Raw genomic sequence first — 23,460 nt, 5'->3', positions numbered from 1 at the left:
CTTAGGTAAAAACACCCAGGGGTGAAATTACTGGGCTATAATGTAGGCATTATTTAACTTTATTAAAAATTGCTATTTTTCAAACTAGTTGTACCATTTTACATTCTCACTAGCAGTGTATAAGAGTTCAGTTGCTTCATATCCTCACTTCAGTTTAGTTGCTCAGTCGTGTCTGACTCTTTGCGACCCCATGGACTGCAGCATGCCAGCCCTCCCTGTCCATCACCAACTCCTGGAGTTTACTCAAACTCATGTCCATTGAGTCAGTGATGCCGTCCAACCATCTCATCCTCTGTTGTCCCCTTCTCCTACCTTCAATCTTTCTTCAGTGTCTTTTCCAATGAGTCAGTTCTTCACATCAGGTGGCCAAAGTATTGGAGTTTCAGCTTCAGCATCAGTCCTTCCAATGAATATTCAGGACTGATTTCCTTTAGGATGGACTGGTTGGATTTCCTTGCTGTCCTATATCCTTTTTAGCACTCAGTATTGTCAGTCATTTTCATTTTAGCCATTCTAATGGATGTTGACTCATTGGAAAAGACTCTGATGCTGGGAGGGATTGGGGGCAGGAGGAGAAGGAGCAACTGAGCTGAACTGAATCGATGTGTGGTGGTCTTAATTTTATATTCCCTTGATGAATAATGATTTTGAGTACCTTTTCATGAACTTATTGATAATTCATATATCTTCTTTGGTAAAGTGTGTGTCCATAACTTTTGCCTATTTACCATTGTTTTCTTATGATTGAGCTGTAAGAGTTCTTTATATATTCTGAATACCAGTTGTCAGAAATATGTATTGAAAAAATATTTTCCATTCTAAATGGAATATTTTCATCCTAAATATTTTCCATTCCATTTTTCATTTCTAAATGGTGCTTTTTGCTGAGCAGAAAATTTAAATTTTGATGAAGTCAAATTTAGCAATTTTATCTGTTATTATTAGTGCCTTATGAGAAATCTTTGCTTAGGTTACAACACTGTTTCATTTCTACTACCTATGTGTACAACTTTTATTTTAAAAAATTGTTTTTTAATGTAAAAACGAACAGCATAGTTCTAATCTGTTGACAGTTATTTTCAGTTTTCATCTCTGGTGGGAAGCAAAAACTATGAAATAACCAAAGTGTTTTGAAAGAGTTGAAACACTGTAACTTCTGTGTTTATTGTTATTTGTTTTATTGTGATGATTAGCTGACAAAACTCTTACAAGCAAATCAAAACTACTAAGGCTTAGTCTTGAGGACAGACAAGATATTTTTAAGTTAAGGTTGGAGACTGGATAGAAACATTGGTGGTGGTGGCTATCAGCAGGATCAGATAAGGAGGGAAAATTAAGATGAAGATTGGAGGGGCACCTGAAAACCCAGCATAAATGGATAGTTAGAAAAAAATGTTAAAGGAATAAAAACGGGGGACCAAAACAGCAACAAAAGTAAGACATTTTTCATGTGAAAATAAATCAAGGAAAACCTCCTTTAAAATGGAGTCAGGAAGCCCTGAAGGAGAGCTCTCACCCATGTACTAGTATTACAGCCTGCATAACCAGTAAGAATAAGGAAAATAAATATTTAACAAGGTCCATTTCAGCTTATATGGAATTCTTTGTATAAAAGTCTGTCTGTCGCAACTTATTTATGACAAGAATATAACTTTTCTTCTGATACGAGAGGACATTTTTCACAAGGGAATTTCATCACCTGCTTTTAAGAAGAGCCCTCCCTGCCCCAGTGGCAATGCAGTGACCACCGCTTGAAGCTAATAAGAAACGGCCATAACCTCCTTCTTCTCCAGCGAACTTTTATTCAAGACAGCCCTCCCCCAAACTAATAAAGTTGATCTTCCCTTTGTTTCTTGATCTTGCCTCTGAAACACCACGCTTTGCGTGACCCAAATAGCAATTCTCTGCTTTTCCTGCACAAACCCATTTTGCTGTTAAAATAATTGGCTGTTTGATTTTTTAGGCCAGCATCCACAACCACCGCCCCCAAATCCTATGTAGTCTAAAAAGTTAAAATTGTAAGGGTGTATAAGGAAAGAACATGGATTTGAATTTGGGTTTTTCTAAATTTGTGGTATTGGAAATAGGGTCTACAACTTAAGTTTATGTCATAGATTACGTCATAATCCTAAACTTAAGTGAAGTCGCTCAGTCGTGTCTGACTCTTTGCGACCCCATGGGCTGTAGCCTGCCAGGCTCCTCCGTCCATGGAATTTTCCAGGCAAGAATACTGGTATGGGTTGCCATTTCCTTCTCCAGGGGATCTTCCCAACCCAGGGATTGAACCCAAGTCTCCTGAATTGTAGGCAGATGCTTTTACCGTCTGAACCACCAGGGAAGTCCCCTAAAGTTAATCCTAAACTTAACTCAGTACTAAAAAAGCTAAACTGCAAAGCAGATTTTGTAAGAGACTGTAGTTCATTAAAATAGGAAAGGGTGGAACATACGTAAAGACTCGAAAGAATTCATATTTACTATGAACCATGATAAACTGGAATTCCTCAAGAAATTTGCAGTCTACGTGGGAGGGTTGGATATGTTTATGGAGAGAGAACAATAAAGTGCAGGGATATCTAACCCGGCCAAACGCAAGTCTAGTTACTTAGCATCATAAGGATCCTTGACGTGCATCCTCCACCGCTACCCCAGCTACCGCCTGCTCCCAGCCCTGGCCTCCGCAAGCCCTCGGATCAGCTCTCCGGGGGACCTTTACGTCCCCAGCGAGTGTGAGGAGCGGGGTCGTTGGCCCCAGTGCGCGAGGCGGAAGTGACGCCACAGTCCGTTATTTATCACAACTTTCCCGGCGCCTTAGAGCCGCGGGCAATCCTGCGACGCGTAGACGCAAAAAGACAGCGAGGCCTAGCGTTCGGTTGTGAGGGGCGTGGTGGCCCAGTTGGCTCATTGGTCCGACCATAGAGCTTTCAGACCTCCAGGATTCCTAGAGAGCTCCCGGAAGTGGCTTGGGGCAACATGCATGTTGGCCGGCGGTGTGCCTCTTCACGTCTGGAAGTTAGGGGCTGGAGGGTCCTGGGCCGGCTGCTGCTTTCTCACCTCTCTTCTTGCAGCTGTTCCTGTGGGTCTGTCCACCGTTTGTAGCATCCTTCCCCACCGCGGGCCGCCCCTGGAACTCACGGTGAGTACAGTCCGGCCTTGGGCCGGAGGAAACAGGAACGCTTTGTGGCCAGACCAGGCCGCAGCTGAGGACAAGCCTGAGGGGTCTGGAGAGGGGCCCTGAGCCGAGGTCTGCGCCCCGGGGTGATTCGGTCGGTTAAGGGTCGCTTTGCTTGCCAGCGCAGGCCGAGTCCGCGTGCCCAAACTTTTTCCTAAGGAACCTTCAGTGAAGATACGCTTTCTTCATCGCTAATCGTTTGTGGTGTTATTTGCAGTCAGTCTTATTTGTCTTAAAGTAGAAAACTGTCCCTTTGTTATCTTTTATTGACCACTGTCCACTATTTGAATTGTTTTTATTTAACAGTTTTGCATTTCCGTCACAATTGTCATTAAAATATATATATATATATATTGTTTTTGGAAACCCCAGTTGTCCTTGGAAACCTGTTTTTCCTGCTTAGTTTGTTTTGCTTTCTGTAGTGTATTCAGAAAATGACAGTGTGTTGACTGGATAATGTACAACGAAACAGTTTTTGACAACTTTGCGGTAATATAAAATTCAACCTTATTCAGAATACTTTGTTTATTAAAGCTAGTTGAAGCAGATGCCTGAAAACTCTTTAGGAGGGGCCCCATTTCTGAAATTCAGGTGACTCATGAATAACTTTTGTCACTACCACCTCTAAAAAATACATATTTCTGTTGTTTGATTAGTTCGAGTTAAGTATACTTATGCAGTAATCATAGTTTTAGCAAATGCATACATATTTTGAATTTCTGCTGTAGTTAAGTGTAAAATGTGGATGTTAAAATATTCAACTTACACAGTTTGAGATACCTATAAAACACAGTGTTTGCTTCACCTTGATTTTTAAAGCCTGGAAAATACCTTTGCTTGGTTTTATTTCAGCTCCCAAACATCCCAAATTAGACAAATTAGTCTAAAGGAAGAAAGCATTCTTTCTTCATCTATTAAAAAGGTAATGGTGTTAAAACATGTCTTCAGTAGTTCACAATATTATTGCATTAAAAATGAGAAGAAGCTTTAAAGATTTTTTTAATTTCCTAAATCAATAAAGTTGATGAAGTATTCTTAAAAGAGGATGTAAGAAGCAGTCTTTATCCACACGGTGCTTACCAACTTAATTTAAGTACAGGGGCATATACACAAAACTGAGAGGAAGGTGTTATATTTATAGTGGACTAATTTTGTAGTACATATCTTTGTACTTGGTTATAGGCTGTAACTTTCAAAAACTGTCTGATTAAAGAGGGACGAGACCAAAACAGGAAAATGAGCTACTAAAAAGAAGAATCAAACGGATAATGGACAAGATTTGTTGGTTGATGTGATTTGAAATATGAACAAACCTAACAGTTAGATGACTCCCATAAGTTTCACTGTTGAAATATCATTTTTAAATATCGTTTAGTACTATACTACTATTTTAACATCAACAATGTAAAGTTCTTGAATGATGCACACTTAACATTGAAACTTTTTATAGCTAATATTAATGAGTATTGATTATAAGGTGGAAGGTGACCAGTAGTTCAGTAGTTAAAGATGAACCTTGACTTTAGGAAATTTGTCTAAATTTCCTAAAACTATGACTATGCATTCAAAACAATTAGAGCTTAGAATTCATGTCCCATAGTAATGGATTTATTAAATTTTTATTGACTTTTTAAGTGAATTATTTTAAAAACCATGGATGTTGGTCCTGTGTGTTCAAAACAAAAGTGTCTCTCTTTACCCCTTGTCTCAAACCCTCCACAAAATCTCAGCCTTTTGCTAAGACAGAGATTTCATTCTTCCCTCAAATCTCTATACCAGAAAATTCCCCCACTTCTCTGTAAAGTTATTATCTATGAATTAAACCCTTTGTTGTTAATCACCATATTTAATTTTATCTCTTGCTCCCTGGTTTCTTCATCTGTACTTTCCTCACCAAACTGTAGTTACCAGTCTGTCTTGATTTTAAAGATAATTTTTCAAATTCTCTTCCTTTTCTGTCCACATTCTCTAAGTAGGGGTTCTTAACCTTCTTGGAGTTCTTTGGAGGATGTTTGATGTACGAACACTGAAAATGTAAACTTTTGTGCATATGGGCTTTTTTATGGAAAGAAGCGCTGTGTTTCATTAGTTTGAGAGACTTTGAGCCAACCCTACCTTACTCTCTTGGCCTCAGATGCCTGAAAGATAGAGACACTGACTTGAAGACTCATGTCAGTAACAATATGTAATCTGATTTCTAAGTGCCGACCTCTTCTTTCCCTAGATGGACTACAGGTCTGTGAATTTATCTTGATATTAGCATTTCTTGCCAATTGCTTTTGGATATGCCTCCTTTAGTTATGCTATTCTCTATTCTCTACAGTGCTGCCTTCAGTTATATTTTCTCCAGGCCCTTGTCCACAGTGTTGCCATTGTGATCTTTCTGGCCTACAAATATGTAATATAAGTTACAAAGAGATACAAAGAAAAAGATCACTGTCACAAAGACCATGACCATGGGCAGACATTTGCAGTACATATTCTATACAATGTGATAAATCCTGTGCGGACACCTTGCAAAAAATAACTTGGCAAAAATGAGCACCTTAATCTTCCAGGGTGGGGGATGTTGGCAGCTGAGGAGTGGGGGCAACAGGGAAGACCTGATTTAAAAGGTAATAGATAAGCTGAGACTTTCAAGTTAGAGTTCAGTGATTTCTGCAACACTAGGGTTTATCAGCCATAACAGTGACACTTTTAACCAGATCATTCTTTTTATGGAGAATTATGTTATACATTGTAGGATGTTTAATCACATCTCTGGCCTCTACCTACTAGCTACTAGTAGCATCCCTTCCCAAATGTTTCCAGACATTGCTAAATATCTGGGATATGGGAGGAATTGAGAACCACTGAGCTAAAGAGCTCTACAGCAGAATGGGGATAGGAGAAGGCCACATTTGGAAAAGGCTGTATGAAGGAGAAAGAAAAAAAAGTGCAAGTGAAGTAGCTCAGTCATATCCGACTCTTTGCGACCCCATGGACTGTAGCCTACCAGTCTCCTCTGTCCATGGGATTTTCCAGGCAAGAGTACTGGAATGGGTTGCCATTTCCTTCTCCAAGGGATCTTCCCAACCCAGGGATCGAACCCGGGTCTCCCACATTGTAGGCAGATGCTTTTACCCTCTGAGCCACCTGGGAAGCCCTGTAAAGGAAAGTTTATAGCAGATAAAGCAAGACAGTTTTACATATCATAAAGGGCCTTACATTCCATGCTGAAGAGTTAAGTTCCTTATTGAAAGATTTTAAGGAGGTGAGTTGTATTACGTATGTGTTAAGACAGTCTCTCTAGCAGTGTATTTAGTTTGATAGGGCTGCCATAACATAGTACCACAAACTGGATGGCTTCCACAGAAATTTATTCCCCATAGTTACGATGGCCAAAAGTCTAAGGTCAATGTGATAGCAGGTTCATACTCTCCTAACTTCTGATCGTTACTGACAATCCTTGGCGTTCCTTGACTTGAAACTGCATAACTCCATCTCTACCGCCGTAGTTACATGACTGTCTTCTGTCTTCACATGGCCTTCTCTTTGTATGTGTCAATCTCCATGTCTTTTCTCATTATAAATATACTAGTCATATTGGCTTAAAGGGCCACCCTATTCCAATATATAAAAGCGTCTGCCTACAATGCCAGAGACCCGGGTTTGATCCCTGGGTTGGGAAAATCCCCTGGAGAGGGAAATGGCAACCCACTCCAGTACTCTTGCCTGGAAAATCCCATGGACAGAAGAGCCTGGTAGGCTACAGTCCATGGGGTCGCAAAGAGTCGGATATGACTGAGCGACTTCACTTTCACTTTCACTCCAATATAACCTCATCTTAATTTGATTAAAACGGCAAAGAGTCTATTTCCAAATAAGGTCAAATTCACAAGTACCAAGGGTTAGTACCTCAACATTTTTTTTTTTGGAGGGACACAGTTCAACCCACAATAAGCAGCTTTATGGAACATGAAGAAAAGCATAACAGGGCAGAAAGATCACTTACCACTGCTACTGCAGGCAAGAGTGATGCCAGATACCAAAGGTGAAAGCCATAGATATATATCCCACAAAGAAACAGGCCCCTGTCATTGAATAAGTGTAAAGACTCGGGCGTTATATGTAAAACTTAACTGCTCAACAAATACAAATACAGTCTGTGTTGAGTATTATAAATAATAGTCCTCTAATCTTCTTCCATTCTATCAATAAGATAAAAGATAAAGATCTCTACTCATAGGAAATATAGAATCAAGTTAGAAAGTCAAAACTCCTTTGCAACTAATAATACACAATTATGGCAAAAATAACATTGAAGTGATACTTGTGTAACAGATATGTAGACTAAGAGGGAAATCATTTCCAATTGGAATCATTAAGAAAGGATTTTAAAGAAGAAAGCATTTTATCCAGTCCTTTGAGAATAGGTAGTTTGAGTACTAATGAAAGAAATTAGAAAACTTAAATAAATAGACATACCATGTTTATGAGATGGGAAACAATACTGTTTAGATGTCACTTGTCTCTCAACTGAACTATAGAATCAACACAAATCCTATTCCAGGAGTTTTGTTTTTTGTTTTTTTAGAAGACATTTATAAAATTTATACCAAAAGGCAACAGAACTAGAAAAACTAAAATAATTCTGAAAATGAACAACAAAGTTACAGGACTCTTAGTAATTTATTTCAAGATTTAAAAAGCCACAACTGTCAAGACAGTTTGTATTGGCGAAAGGAATAACATATACCTCAGTGGAACAAAATCGAGATTCCAGAAGGAGATCCACACACACAGTCCATTGATTTTTGTCAAAGATACAAAGATGTAAGATACTTCAATACGTAAAGTTTAATCTTTTCTGCAAATAGTGTTGCAACAATTTGATACCTATATGAACCTCCATCCATACTTCAAACTCTGAACAAAAACTAACTTAAAAGCGATTATAAACCTAAAAGTAAAAATTTAAACTATAATCTTTGTGTCCTTGGATTAAGCAAAAACTTATTAGATATGACAACAATAGTACAATCCCTAAAAGTTGACAAATTAAATTTCAAAAAATTATGAATTTCTGTTCTTAAAAAGGCACTGTTAAAAGAATGGAAAGGGGGAGATATTTGCAAGTCACATATTTCGTAAAGGACTTATATCCAAAATATGTAAAGAATTCTCAAAAGTCAATTATTTTTAAAAATCGAATTCTAAATATAGGAAAAAGTCAAAGAGGATGCAGTTGTCTCTTGGTATCCATGGGGAATTGGGTCCAGGACCCTCTTGGATACTAAAATTTGTTGATGCGCAAGTCTTTATGTAAAATATAATAGTCTTTGCATATAACCTATGCATATCCTCCTGTATACTTTAAATCATCTCTAGATTACTTACAATCCCTAATAAAATATAAATGCTTTGTAAATAGTTGGTGATGTGTGGCAAATTCATGTTTTACCTTTTGGAACTTTCTGGAATTTTTTCTCCCCAAATATCTTTGATCCATGATTGATTGAATCCAGGAACGTTGGAACCCATGGATTGAAGGACCAATTATATGAATGGCAAATAAGCACAGGAAAGGATGCTCAGCATTATTAGTCAGTAGAGAAATGCAAATTAAAACCTTATGAAATACCACTATGTCTTTTAGAATACCAAAATCTATGTGTATGTGTCTATATGTGTATGTGTGTGTTTCAAATGCTGGTCAGAATGTAGAACAATTGCAGTTCTCACATATTGCTAGTGGAATGCAAAGTATTATAGCCACTTTGGGAAACAGTCGGGCAGTCTCTCATAAAGTTATCCATATACTTACCTTATGACCCAGCAGTTTTTTTTTCTGGATATTTACCCAGGAGAAATGTTCACACAAAAATTCATATGCAGATACTTATAGTGGCCTTATTGGTAATCATCAAAAACTGGAAGCAACTGAGATAGTCTAAACTAGAGAATGGATGAACATTTATCTGTATAAGGAATAAGAGGGCTTGTTAGGTGGCATTAGTGGTAAAGAACCTGCCTGCCAATGCAGGAGACGTAAGAGACACAGGTTCTATCCCTGGGTTGGGAAGATCCTCTAGAAGAGGGCACGGCAATCCACTCCAGTATTCTTGCCTGGAGAATCCCATGGACAGAGGAGCTTGGCAGGCTATGGTCCTTGGGGTGGCAAAGAGTCAGACACGACTGAAGCAAATGGTTATAGGAAGTCCACTGGTGAATGCTTGCCATGCTGTGCTATATAAGGAGTAAACTGATACATATACTAACGTTGATGAATCAAGTACAATATGCTAGAAGATATGCCAGACTCAAAAGGCTACATACTGTATAATTTTATTTCTAAAACATTGTGTGTCATTAGTTTGTGGGACTAGGTTTGGGGGTTGCAAGTGTTGATAGGGCATTCAGGTTCCTTAGAGGTACAGAACCTGTGCCCTAGAGAAGACTTTACAAAGCTTGAAATAAAGTCCATAGTAGAAGTTAGTGTGGAGACCAGGGGGTTGGGAATGGGATTGGGGGTGGAGTACATGTGGGATAAGGAATGTTAAGTGGAGAAGAGGAAAGTGTTAGGACCTTTCTTGACAATACCTTTAGCTGTATTATGTGGAAATTAGTCTCATGTTGAGAGTGAGGGGCAGGTTAAGAGCTGCAGTGTGTCAAAACAGTATAGCTGGTATAGCAAATGCTGAAAGGAATCGAATCAGTAGCACTGAGTGTCAGATGAGATTAAATATGGAATTTCAATTAGACCCAGTCTACATGGTTTCCTGACTTTGTTTAGCCATGTTCCACATCCCCAGGAGAGAAAGCAGAAGGAATTCCCAGATGGAATTGGCATGGCAGAAGGCTAAGAAGGCAAGGAGTTATTTCTGGAGAGGATCACTTAAATGACATCCATGTCATGGTAGGGAACTTGTTAAGATATCTCAGTAAATTATTGTGACCTTTGGCTTGCCTTTACACTATTTGTCATTTTCTGTCCCCAAAGAAGTACCCTTAAAGAAGAGGCCCTCAGAAGGTTCTTCTCTTAAGAAGATAAAGAAACATAGTAGAAACGAGTCTCCTGAGCTTTTCTGGCCCTAAATGGCAGCAGAATCAAGAAAGTCTTTAGCCCCATCCCCACCAGACCAGGTTCCTGAAGAGGACCTTGTAATTGTCAAGGTAGAGGAAGATCATGGTTGGGACCAGGAATCAAGTCTACATGAAAATAACCCTCCTGGCCAAGAGCTGTTCCGCCTACGCTTCAGGAAGTTATGCTACCAAGAGACACTAGGACCCCGAGAAGCTCTGATCCAACTCCGCGCACTTTGCCATCAGTGGCTGAGGCCAGATTTGAACACCAAGGAGCAGATCCTGGAGCTGCTGGTGCTAGAGCAGTTCCTGACCATCCTGCCTGAGGAGCTCCAGACTTTGGTGAAGGAACATCAGCTAGAGAATGGAGAGGAAGTGGTGACCCTACTGGAGGATTTGGAAAGGCAAATTGATATATTGGGACGGCCGGTACGTAGAAGGAGGTGGGCATGCTGTGACTATGAGAGTCCAGGGAGCTGGGTGGAGGGACATTGATACAAAGTGGGAGAATAAATGCTGAGCATGAGTTTTGTTATAGGAGAATGAAAATAGTTATATTGTGCCGTGGCTTCTATCTATAGAGTTCTTTTTATTCTTGTAAAGGATATAAATCCATTTTTTTTTAATCCTCATAACATCCCTGCAGTTGTATTATTGTTCTGTTTGCCAGATGGGAAACTGATGCATAGAGAACTTATTTTCCAGGGGCAACCAAATAACTAAAGATAGATCTGAGGCCAGAACTCAGATTTCCTAGTTTCTTATCAAAAATTTTTTTCGCTGAAGAGTACTGCTTTAAGTTGCTGTTTATCATTCTTCTCCTTTCTTGAGAGTACAAAGTATCAGCATTTTGTGCATCAAGGAGGGCATCAGCAGAAATCTTTTTCTTCAGTGCTAAGCATAAATGATGCCTTTCTGTGCGAATCAGCATGTTTGTGTTCCTTACTGCCCCTTGGAAGTAATTAAGATTCTGCTTTTTCCTTCCCCCATATGTACTCCTTTAGATGTGCTTTTTCTTACATTGTTCACTTCATTTCTCAGAGGGATTCTTTGTAATGCAACTGTCTTGTTTCCAGGTCCCAGCTCGTCCACATGGACATAGGGTACTCTGGGAGGAGTTGATGCATTCAGAATCTGCACCGGAGCCTCCAGATACTCAGCTCCAACCTGTGGCAATGCAGCACAAATCTGCAGTTCTCCAAGGGCCACATGATAGAGGTGAGGAGCCAGATTTCACTGCTGAGGAGGGAGGAAGTGAAAAGGAAAGAAAGTACATTCAGGACACCTATCTAGTTCCTTGAACCAAGAACTAGAATCTGCTGTTTACAGACTGGTCATAAGATCTGATTTAAATTTCATCTAAGCTTCAAATACAGACTGTCAGTCCCAGTGGTAAATTCAAGAACAAATGAAAGAATTTGGGGATTTTATAGCTTCGTATGTTTCTGTTACCACAGTGTATTTACTGCATAGGCATAGGCATTTTTAGATTTTGTTGGTATCACATGCCATTTTATTTGTACTTCAGTATGTCTTTTCTTAAACAAGAGCATTTGCATAGATACCACAATGAATTGATCACAGTTATAAAACACTCATATTGTGCCAGCTGTCCCAAAGTTTTTCCAGAGTCTAGTCCAGGATCACACTTTGCAAATAGTTGTCCTGTCTCTTTACTCACCTTTTACTTGGAATAGTTCCTCAGCCTTTCTTTGCCTTCCATAATCTTGAATTTGTGAAGAGTACAAGTCAATTATTTTGTAGAATGACAACAATTTGAGTTTGTGTGATGTTTTCTCTTATTTAGATTCAAATTGTGCCTATTTGGCAGGAACACCTCACAAGTGATTTTGTATCTTTCTCAGGAATATGACAGGAATTTGTCTATTGTTGGTAGTGTTTTTTTCAATGACTTTTTTAAGGTTGTCCTTGCTAGGTTTTTGTTACTGTTTTTCCCTTTGTAATTAATAAGTAATTTCTGGGGATATACTGTTGAGTCTGTGTATCAGTAAATACCCTGGTCTTCATCAAACTTGTGTTGCTGAAACACTAGTTTTAGTATTTGTTGATGCTCCTTCATTAAATCAATGATTGCTAAAGTGATTATTTTCTATCATTGTTGTTCAGTCGCTAAGTCATGTCCAACTCTTTGTGACCCCATAGAGTTCAGCATGCCAGGCTTCCCTGTCCTTCAGTATCTCCTGGAGTTTGCTCAAATTCATCTCCATAGAGTCAGTGATGCCATCTAACCCTCTCATCCTCTATTGCCCCTTCTCCTCCTTTTGCCTTCAGTCTTTTCCAGCATCAGGGTCTTTTCCAGTGAGTTGGCTTTTCACATCAGGTGGCCAAAGTATTAGAGTTTCAGCTTCAGCATCAGTCCTTCCAGTGAATGTTCAGGGTTGATCTCCTTTAGAATTGACTGGTTTGATCTCCATGCAGTCCAGGGGACTTAGAAGAGTCTTCTCCAGCACCATAATTTGAAATCATCAATTCTTTGGCGCTCAGCCTTCTTTATGGTCCACCTCTCACATCCATACATGACTACTGGAAAAACCATAGCTTTGACTATACGGACCATTGTCAATAAAGTGGTCTTTGCTTTTTAATATGTTGTTTAGGTTTGTCATAGCTTTCCTTCCAAGGAGCAAGCGTCTTTTAATTTCATGGCTGCAGTCACCATCTGCAGTGATTTTTGGAGCCCAAGAAAAGAAAATCTGTCACTGCTTCTACTTTTTTCCCTTCCATTTGCCATGAAGTGATGGGACTGGATGCCATGATCTTCATTTTCTGAATGTTGAGCTTTAAGCCAACTTTTTCACTCTCCACTTTCACTTTCATCAAAAGGCTTTTTAGTTCCTCTTCACTTTCTGCCATAAGGGTGGTGTCGTCTGCATATCTGAGGTTGTTGATATTTCTCCCAGCAATCCTGATTCCAACTTGTGATTCATACAGCCTGGCATTTCAGATGATGTGCTCTGCATATAAGTTAAATAAACAATGACAATATACAGCCTTGTTATACTCCTTTCCCAATTTTGAACCAGTCAGTTGTTCCATGTAAGATTGTAACTGTTGCTTCTTGACCCATATACAGGTTTCTGAGAAGACAGGTGAGATAGTCTGGTATTCCCATGTCTTTAAGAATTTTCCACAGCTTGCCGGATACACACAGCCCAAGGTTTTCACATAGTCAAGGAAGCAGAAATAGGTGTTTTTCTGGAATTCCTGTGCTTTCTGTATGATCCAGTGAATGTTGGCAATTTGATATCTGGTTCCTCTGCCTTTTCTAAGTCCAACTTGTATATCTATAAGTTCTCGGTTCACATACTGCTGAAGCCTAGTTTGAAGGATTTTGAAGCCTAGTTTGAAGCATTACCTTACTAGCATACAAAATAAGCACAATTGTCCAGTAATTTGAACATTCTCTGGCATTGCTCTTCTTGGGGATTGGAATGAAAACTGACCTTTTCCAGTCCTGTGGCAACTGCTGAGTTTTCCAAATTTTCTGACATACTGAGTGTAACACTTTAACAGCATCATCTTTTAGGATTTTAAATAGCTCAGCTAGAATTCCATCACCTCCACTAGCTTTGTTTGTAGTAATGCTACCTAAGGCCCACCTAACTTCACACTCCAGGTTGTCAGGTCTAGGTAAATGACCACACAACCATGGTTATCTGAGTCATTAAGATCTTTTTTGTATAGTTCTTCTGTGCATTCTTCCTTTCTCTTAATCTCCTCTGCCGCTATTAGTTTCTGTCCTTTATCATGCCCATCCTTGCATGAAATGTTCCCTTCATATCTCCAGTTTTCTTAAAGAAATCTCTAGTCTCCCATTCTGTTGTTTCCTCTACTTCCTTGCATTGTTCATTGAAGAAGGCCTTCTTACCTCTCCTTGGTATTCTCTGGAACTCTGCATTCTGTTGGGTATATCGTTCCCTTTCTCCCTTGCTTTTCACTTCTGTTCTTTTCTCAGCTATTTGTAAAGCCTCCTCAGACAACCATTTTGCCTTCTTGCATTTCTTTTTCTTTGGGATGGTTTTGGTCACTACCTCCTGTACAATGTTTTTGTATTTATTTGTTTACTGTAATGGAGAGTGTTCCCTCCTTCCCCCATTTTATTTTACTCATTTTTTATTTATCAATATGTACTCATAAATTCATTTTTTTTCTTTCTGTTATTCTCTTTATTTTGATGCTTAAATTGTCTCAGGGTTGGCCATAGGAGGCCTCTTCCATCTGACTCCTGCGTCCTATTGACTTTTCTCCATAATTTTTGTGATTTTTCTTACTTTTTTATAGAACAAGATGTTCTAGTCTCATATCATACTTGCACTATGTTTCTTATTTTTTTATTTATGTGGTTTCATAGTTTGTTTTAAATTACTAGATTTTTAATGTTTCTAAAACAATTCTTATGTAAAATTCTAATACCTGTTGTGCAAGACACAGTAGTCCATTTTGATTTTTTTATTACCCTGTCTGATATCTATAGGAAGCAGATACTGGCAGTCATAGTAGACATTTCAAAAAAGTGATAGAGTTAGTAGAGATAGATTGGTTCCCATATTCAGTTTGACAAAAGATTAGGACCTAAAGAAATACTGTGTACAAGCACAAGAATGGACTATAGCTTTGATGGTAGAGAAGAAATTGTAAAGCAATTCCTGTTAGGAAACCAGTAAACATTCTATTTTTGACAGGTAGCTTCAAGCTGAGTGGACCATCAAAGTACAGGTGTTTTGTGGGCAACCATAGGTATGGACACGTAGTCCAAGACTAACAGAATTTCATATGCAAAATCTCTGGCATGCATATCTGCTGAAATATACAAAATTTTGGAATATGTTAGTGCTGGTTCCTATAACCATAGAACAAGGCTGGTCTCATTCATATCTCCTTTCTCCTCTCAGCCATATCAGTTTCACAGAGTCCTACCCCTTCCCAGAAAGGAAGTCCTCGAGACCAGGAGATGACAGCTACACTGCTTACAGCAGGGTTCCAGGTGAGTGTGCTTCTTCTCACTGAAACCTCATAGCTCTACTCAGAATGTTTGTGGCATCTACCCCATGTCTAGACTGTCTGTAGCAGTACTCACTTAAGAAATTGCTCCACATCCTAATGCATAGAGACAGATTGATCCTTGATTCTACCCCCCCACCCCCAGTAAATCTGATGCATTTTCCTGCTCTTCCCAGCCAACTTCGTAGATCCCTTTACATGGTACTTTCTCATGTCATGATCCTCTCCACCCCTGATGGGTCTCTCTGATACTCTGGGTTTAAGCTGTGGAACAGTCCCAGTCCCCAAATGAGCATCTTGTTTTGTTTCAGACTTTAGAGAAGATTGAAGACATGGCTGTGTCCCTAATTCGAGAAGAATGGCTTCTTGATTCATCCCAGAAAGATCCGAGTAGAGATAACGGGCCAGAGAATTATAGAAACATGTTCTCCCTGGGTAAGGAGAGCTCTGGTTGTTATTGTTAAAGATCTTTTGTTTATGTGTACAGTAGCTTTGAGCTTTCTGAAACACATCAGATCAGATCAGATCAGTCGCTCAGTTGTGTCTGATTCTTTGGGACCCCATGAATCACAGCATGCCAGGTCTCCCTGTCCATCACCAACTCCCGGAGTTCACTGAGACTCACGTCCATTGAGTCAGTGATGCCATCCAGCCATCTTATCCTCTGTTGTCCCCTTCCCTTCTTGCCTCCAATCCCTCCCAGCATCAAAATCTTTTCCAATGAGTCAACTCTTCACATGAGGTGGCCAAAGTACTGGAGTTTCAGCTTTAGCATCATTCCATTGAGTTTAAACTCAGGATCCAACAGAAAAAGAAAATATTGAGACTTCTGGAGTTCTGAAAGGAAAATTTTGTGGCCACTATGGAAAATAGTATGGGGTTCATTAAAAAACTATAAAGATAGAGTTACCATATGATCCAGCAATCCCACTCCTGGATGTATATCCAGAGAAGATAGATGCTTTAATTTAAAAAGAAATGCACTGCCATATTCAGTGCAACATTATTTACAATAGCTAAGACTTAGAAGCAACCTAAGTGTCCATCAGCAGATGAATGAATACAGATGTGGAGGTTGGGTAGGTGGGGGTGTGAGTGTATAATGGAATATTACTCAGCTGTAAAAAGAATTAAATAATACCATTTACAGCAACATGGATGGACTTAGAGATCATCACACTAAATGAAGTAAGTCAGAGAATCTAAAAATAGTGAAATCCAAAAAATAGTACAAATGAACTTATTTACAAAACAGAAACAAACTTACGCTTATCAAGGAGGAAGGTGGGAGGAGGGATAAATTAAGAATATGGGATATATGGGTTTAAGATACACACTACCATATATACAATAGATAAACAACAATATTCAGAAACTATATTCAGTATCTTATAATAGGCTATAATGAAAAAGAATTTTAAAAAGAGTATATATATACACATATATGTGTAACTTAATCAGTTTACCATACACCCGAAGCAAACAATATTATGAATTTCCTGTACTTCAATAAAAAAATAACCAGAAAAAATTAATTTTAAAAAATAAAAGGAAACTTTTTTACTCTCTTATCTAGGACTTATCTTACAGTTTGTAACTGAGTATTTGTCTCATGTCCAAGTACTAACCAGGCCCAACCCTGCTTAGCTTCCAAGATCAGACGAGATCGGGCGCATTCAGGGTAGTATGGCCGTAGACTGGGTATTGGTCTCTTTGCCAGTTGGATACTGAAATCTTTTGGTGCTCTCTGCATTCATATACATCTCCCATATCATACTTAGACCCACTGTGCTCCTCCCTTTTAATGACTGGGGCGTTTTTCATTCCTACTCCACTCATTAGATCTTTTTGTAGTTCCATATTCCTTCTCACTCCCCAATTTCTGCTTCTCCTCAGGGGACCCCCTTCTCTACTTTAGTTCTCCTTCCAACAACCCTGTTTCTTGATGGCAGTTATTCCGTAGTTGGCGTATGTGGTACTTCAGTTTGTCCCTGCTCCTTTCTCCCCATATTAATGAAGGCATTTTGGAGACAGATGGAAGTTTCCATTTATTCTTAACCTCCATGTGTATTTTTCTTTCCTCTATTTGATTTCTTTTTCCTAACATAAAGACTAGGAAGTGACATTCACTTGATGTTTATTACATTTTTATTCCAGGTGGTGAGACCAGGAATGAGAACAGGGAATTAACTTCAAAACAGGTAATATCTACTGGAATCCAGCCACATGGAGAGACAGCTGCCAAATGCAACGGGGATGTTATCGGGGGTCTTGAGCCTGGAGAAGCCCGAGACCTTCTGGGCTCATTAGAGAGGCAGCGGGGAAATCCCACCCAAGAGAGACGACATAAATGTGATGAATGTGGGAAGAGCTTTGCTCAGAGTTCAGGCCTTGTTCGTCACTGGAGAATCCACACTGGGGAGAAACCCTATCAGTGTAATGTATGTGGTAAAGCCTTCAGTTACAGGTCAGCCCTTCTTTCCCACCAGGATATCCACAACAAAGTAAAACGCTACCACTGTAAGGAGTGTGGTAAAGCCTTCAGTCAAAACACAGGCCTGATCCTGCACCAGAGAATCCATACTGGGGAGAAGCCATATCAGTGCAATCAGTGTGGGAAAGCTTTCAGTCAGAGTGCAGGCCTTATTCTGCACCAGAGAATCCACAGTGGGGAGAGACCCTATGAATGTAATGAGTGTGGGAAAGCTTTCAGTCATAGCTCACACCTCATTGGACATCAGAGAATCCACACTGGGGAGAAGCCCTATGAGTGTGATGAGTGTGGGAAAACTTTCAGGAGGAGCTCACATCTTATTGGCCATCAGAGAAGCCACACTGGGGAGAAACCCTACAAATGCAATGAGTGTGGGAGGGCCTTCAGTCAAAAGTCAGGCCTTATTGAACATCAGAGAATCCACACTGGAGAAAGACCCTATAAATGTAAAGAATGTGGGAAAGCTTTCAATGGGAACACTGGCCTCATTCAGCATCTGAGAATTCACACAGGGGAGAAACCCTATCAATGTAATGAGTGTGGGAAAGCCTTTATTCAGAGGTCAAGTCTTATTCGACATCAAAGAATCCACAGTGGAGAAAAATCTGAATCCACAGGAGTTTAGGGAAAAACTTGAGTCATAGATTGGGCGTTAATTCAACATTAGAGGAACCGTGTGCTGGTGAGAGGTCTTTCACTGTAAAAAAAAAATGGCAGAAAGTTCAACATATTACAACCTTATCTAGGGTCCGATTGATAGGGGTGGCAAAGTTAGAATAGCTCTTCAGTAGTTTGGGTCCAGTGCCTTGATACAAATTAATTAGCTTGACTATCTTAGGAGGTGTCTGATAGAATGGAGCTCCTGATGGTCTGATCCTTTAGAAGCTTAAAATAGCATTAGAGAAAACTGCTTGTGTGGCTTGAGGCACTTAACTTTGTCTTTTTGGTGAGTAGCTGTAGGTTTGAGAGTAGCTACTCCTAGTTCCTCTGCTTCTTCCGATCTCCTGTGATCCCTGTCTCCCATTTATTCCCCTAAAGGTGCATTTTGTGCTCCTAATCTGATCTAAGAAGCTGTTTTAGAGTTTGAAGCAGCCTCTGTATGAGACTTACACTTATATTTAACTTTCTGAGCTCCTAGTTCTAGGGAAATTTTTATAAACACTTAATGTATTTATGCTTAAGTGTACATTTTATTTTATTCTAATGCTCCTGATAGTGGAAATCCATATTCCCATGCAAACTCAGAATGCTATATTTTTAACAGCACTCCAGCATTTTTCTTCATATATCACCTTCACTGACTCCCCTGAGTCCCTGAGCATCCATACGTATCCTTCACCACCCCCAGCCCCAGTACCTGTGTCAGCAAAGGAAGTGGACGCATTAGTGATGGTTGTGGGAATGATGCAGAGAAAGAGGTGAGTGGAGACTCAGCAGCAGCAGCTCAGCTGCTCTTGAGCTTGGATGGCTATACCTTTTGGTAATTTGACTCTCCTTTCCACCTTCCCACTGTACACTGTGGTACAAATAGGTATTTATACTATCCTCAATAAGACATCACATGGGGGAAAAAGACAGGTGCTTGAAGAAGTCTTAAAAATCCTGCAAAGAATGTACACTCATCTCTTTTGGTCCATCACAGTACTGTTCTCTCAGGTTCCTGTCAGTCTGTACAGACCCCCTGACTGGATGGTTTGCCACTCTTGCTTGACCTTGAACCCACCTCCTTAGATGGCCTCAGCACCTCACTCACTCTTTATCTGTTTCTTGCCATTAGCTTTACATATCTTCAGTGTTCATTGGTTGAGTATCTCACCTAACAATTCCTCTTTCTTCTGAATTCTGGTACATTCCCTCTATAATCCAGCAAAGACACAATATTAAACTCATCATCACCAGGCACTATATTTCATATTTGAAGCTTTCAGTATACCAAGGGATACTGTATAATGAGGCTGGTTTAAAATTACCACCAATAACTTACAGAAGAATCCAAATTTGGGTTGTCTTTTTAAATTGGGCAGTTCTAGCTATTCTAGTAGTACTGTTATTCCCAGTACTACCATTCCTCTAGATATTTGGAACACACTCAAGATTCCCATTTAATACACCATTCAAGAAAAACACTCTGTTACTCTTCGAATTTCATCTCATCTCTGACCATCTGGTTATGCACTTATTCACCATATTTGGAATTGAGTAACTTTTAGCTATTTCCAAAATCATCTTTCAGAATGGGAATTGATTCCATTAATCTTATTCAGAAGAATATGAAATGAAATGAAAGTAATTTCATACTTGTAATGAAAGTTCCAAGAGAAATTATACATTTTCACACTGTGACTATCCTGAACAAGGACTGCACTTACTACTAATGTTTTATGATTGATGTTTGTAAAAGTCAGTCATAAAATAATACATCATAGAGGTCTGCCTTTTGGATCATTAATTCCTTCTCTATAACATCCCTTCTGTACCCCACTATGGCACATATTGATTACTAATCACATCAGAGTTATCTACACCTATTTCATTGAACCATTGATATCCACTTGTCATTTGTCATCCTGGTTTCCTTGGTTAACTTTTTCAAAACAATGCTTTTCTTATCTTTTATTTTCTTCTCTTCTCTTTTCCCTCTGCTTCTCCCTCTTTTTAGCCTATAGATTACTATTCCTAACTCCTTTGTACTTGAAATTACAAGAAACCAGAAACAAATCTAGTTGTCTCTAGATCTTTGCTCTCTGCTTCAGTTGTGCCTTACTTTCCGTAAAATACTAATTCTGCCTGAGGCCAGTGTTACCTGTGTATAAATATTATACAAGATGGGTACGTTGTCAGAGGGAGAGTGTGTGTATGCATGTGCATGTATGCACGCAGTCCTCGCAAGTAGTTCAGAGGAACAGTAGTCTTCCAGTGAAAGCTGTTAGCAGAGCACCGTGGTATTGAAATGACTGTAGATGTACCAGCTAACATCACTTTACATTACTCAAAGTAATGTAATTACTCAAAGTAAAGTAAAGCCAGATTACTTAACTCTTAGAATTACTGAGCATCTGGCAGAAATTTAGAGAAAAGAAAATATGACCAGAAAGATGAGTATTATACTGGAATACACGTGAGAAAAGACTATGACTTGACAGAACAATATATGTCAAGGCTGATTCAGCACACCTATAGATGTAGCCAAATAGTTTAAGACAGCAGAAAAGGGCTGTTGTTTCTTTGTGGGCATAAGTAGAAGTCCTTTCTTGGTCTACAGTTTTCACTCTTAGCATTGATCCGTCTGTATGACCTTACTTTGAGCTCCTAACTATGAGTGACAGCACTAAATTCCTTTATCCTGCAGATTCTATTTTTATACTTGTAATCTGAAATTAACTGTTCACCAGTACTTTCTTCTCCCATCCTCAACTTTTTAAGACCTGGCATAATAAAGTGGTTCTTCTGTAACAGTTGCCATCCAACATGGTCCTAGGAGAGACATCTTAGGTTTCAAAGACTTTTTGCATTGAGTAAGGTGGTCGTGGTTGATTACCATATAGAACAGTTAGTTTTATTCTTGGTTCTGAGGGTCTAGCTATTGCTTTTATTTATTGAGCACTTACTGTGTGCCAAACCCTAAGTTATGTATTTCTCGTGCTTATGATAGATATTTTGATATCTTATGATATCCTCCATTTTATAGATGAGGAAACTGAGGCTTAGCTGAAAAGTTACTGGGGAAGGAAATATGCAGTATAGTGAAAATCCATTACAATTACTGGAAAATTGGTTGAAAATGTCATTTTGGTTTATTATATCATATTTAAATGTTGATAATTTTGGTGCTTTGTAGTATTAGAAAGCTAAATTCTACAAGTAAAACATGTTTAAAACTTGGGAGGAAAAGCAGTAACTTATAACTCAAAATATACTTCTCCTTAAACTGCCCCAGGGAAAGTGGCATTATGGGGGAAAATGAAATATCCTTGTCTTAGCCCAAGCAAATGGACATTTAGGATGACAACAGTAAGTTCACCTACAGCATAAGATGTGTAAAAGCTTCAATTTTAGTGCTCATTTCCAACTACCATTTTCTTCTTATTCTATCATTCATGGTTTTTCAAACATGTCGTCTGTTGTTAAACCCCATTTCCTTATTAATGCATTCTTAAAACTCGTTTTTGGCTTTTGTACTCACTCCACTGAAATGTCCTCAGAATCACCAGTGGATAAATATTAATGCCTTTTCTTAGCTCTTATCCTTTTTTTTTTTTTTTTTTTTTTGGTCAACCCAGGTAACGTGGGACCTTAGTTCCCTAACCAGTGGTTGAACCTGTGCCCCCTGGGATGCAGAGTGGATACAGAGTCTTAACCATTGGATTGCCAGAAATGCCGCAGTTCTTGTCCTTCTTATATTTCATAATTTTTGAATTGATCCTGCATCTTGGGAATTCTCCTTTGAGAATTGGTCGCTTTTCTTCACTTTTAGCTTTTCTCTATGCATCTTTTTTTCCTCCTGTCCACTGAAAAAAATATCCTTGTCTTAATTTTATTCACTACTTTTTCTATACTCCTCTTTATCCATTTGGATTATTTATACTTCTATATTTCAGTAACTTAATATTTTCTACCCTATGGGTTGTCTCTTAACTTGTGAACTTTTCCACGGGTACTTATATAACTTGGTATTTGGAGACAGAACTCATTACTGTATCCCCATTTTCCTTTTAAATAGGCATCTTTGGTTAACATCTTTATCCTTAACAGACTTACCACCCTTCCTATTTCTTATCCCAGAGTTGGAGTGGTCTTTTAGTCTTTTTCTGGTTTTCACTGTTCATGTCCAATATCTTGTTAAGTTGTTCCAATTCTTAGTTTTCTCCTTGAGGCTGAATTTTTTTTTTTTCCTTCCCATGTTTCTGCCATTTCTTCGTATCCTTCTCTGCAGATCCATATCATCTGAGGCCCAGGGTATTGTAATTCTTGCTTTTCAGTTTCCTTGCTCCCAAGATCCCCACCTTGTTTGCTTCCAAGATTGTCCTCCTCAAACTCCATTTTTCTGATGTCTCATTTCACAAGATAATCAAGATAATTTTCACATCAGGTAATTCCTATCAGAGCAGTGATAGAACCTTGTCCTCTATTACCTTGTCCTCATGTTTAATCCACCTGAGCCTCATTTCTCTCTAGCATATTCACCTTGATTCATCATACTCACACTTCTGTGACCTTCCACTGATGTCTCTTATAAAGCTCTTGCCTCTGTGCCTTTTTCATGCTGTTCCTTTTGCTTAGATTTCTCTTTGGCCCCAGCTCATGTTCATTACTCCCTTCAAAGCGTAGCTTCCATTATATCTTCTGAGTGAGCTCTCCCTGATGATTTCACCTCACTGAGACCTCCCTTACTCTGTGCTGCCTCAGCACTGATCCTTTAAGTTTGTAGTGTGGTCCATGCACTTACTAATATGTTGTTTTGTAATTATTTTCTAGCACTCTGTATTGTAGTTTCATGTTTGTATTTATTTCCAAAATTAAATTGTAAGCTCCTTGAGGGCAGGAATAATAACTTTTACATTTGTATCTCTGCACCCCTTAGTGCCTAGTACAGTGCTGAGCACATAGTAGGCGTTTAATAAATGCTTGTCAAATTATTGTGTGCATTATTTATGGTGTTCTATCTACAGAAATATTTACACTGCTTTCAAGGACATATGTCTTTTCATTT

At 39.0% G+C, this 23,460-nt stretch overlaps 1 protein-coding gene across 4 annotated transcripts; it reads left to right on the top strand.

Moving 5' to 3' along the window:
• Positions 1–2,812: 2,812 nt before the first annotated feature.
• Positions 2,813–23,386, top strand: ZKSCAN8 (zinc finger with KRAB and SCAN domains 8). 4 transcript variants are annotated; one of them, XM_061398648.1, is made up of 7 exons: positions 2,813–3,133; positions 9,964–10,067; positions 10,152–10,663; positions 11,311–11,452; positions 15,148–15,239; positions 15,568–15,691; positions 17,414–23,386. In XM_061398648.1, the coding sequence occupies exons 3-7, from the start codon at positions 10,247–10,249 to the stop codon at positions 18,373–18,375; spliced, it is 1,737 nt and encodes a 578-aa protein (XP_061254632.1). In that variant the 5' UTR covers positions 2,813–3,133; positions 9,964–10,067; positions 10,152–10,246; the 3' UTR covers positions 18,376–23,386. The 4 variants fall into 4 exon arrangements, with proteins under 4 accessions (XP_061254632.1, XP_061254634.1, XP_061254633.1 ...); XM_061398650.1 differs by having other exon boundaries at positions 9,945–10,067; XM_061398649.1 differs by lacking the exon at positions 9,964–10,067 and having other exon boundaries at positions 10,155–10,663.
• Positions 23,387–23,460: the final 74 nt, after the last annotated feature.

This window comes from Bos javanicus, chromosome 23, assembly GCF_032452875.1.
Source record: "Bos javanicus breed banteng chromosome 23, ARS-OSU_banteng_1.0, whole genome shotgun sequence".
Classification (NCBI taxonomy): domain Eukaryota; kingdom Metazoa; phylum Chordata; class Mammalia; order Artiodactyla; family Bovidae; genus Bos; species Bos javanicus.
This window is presented reverse-complemented; position numbering and strand designations above follow the sequence as displayed.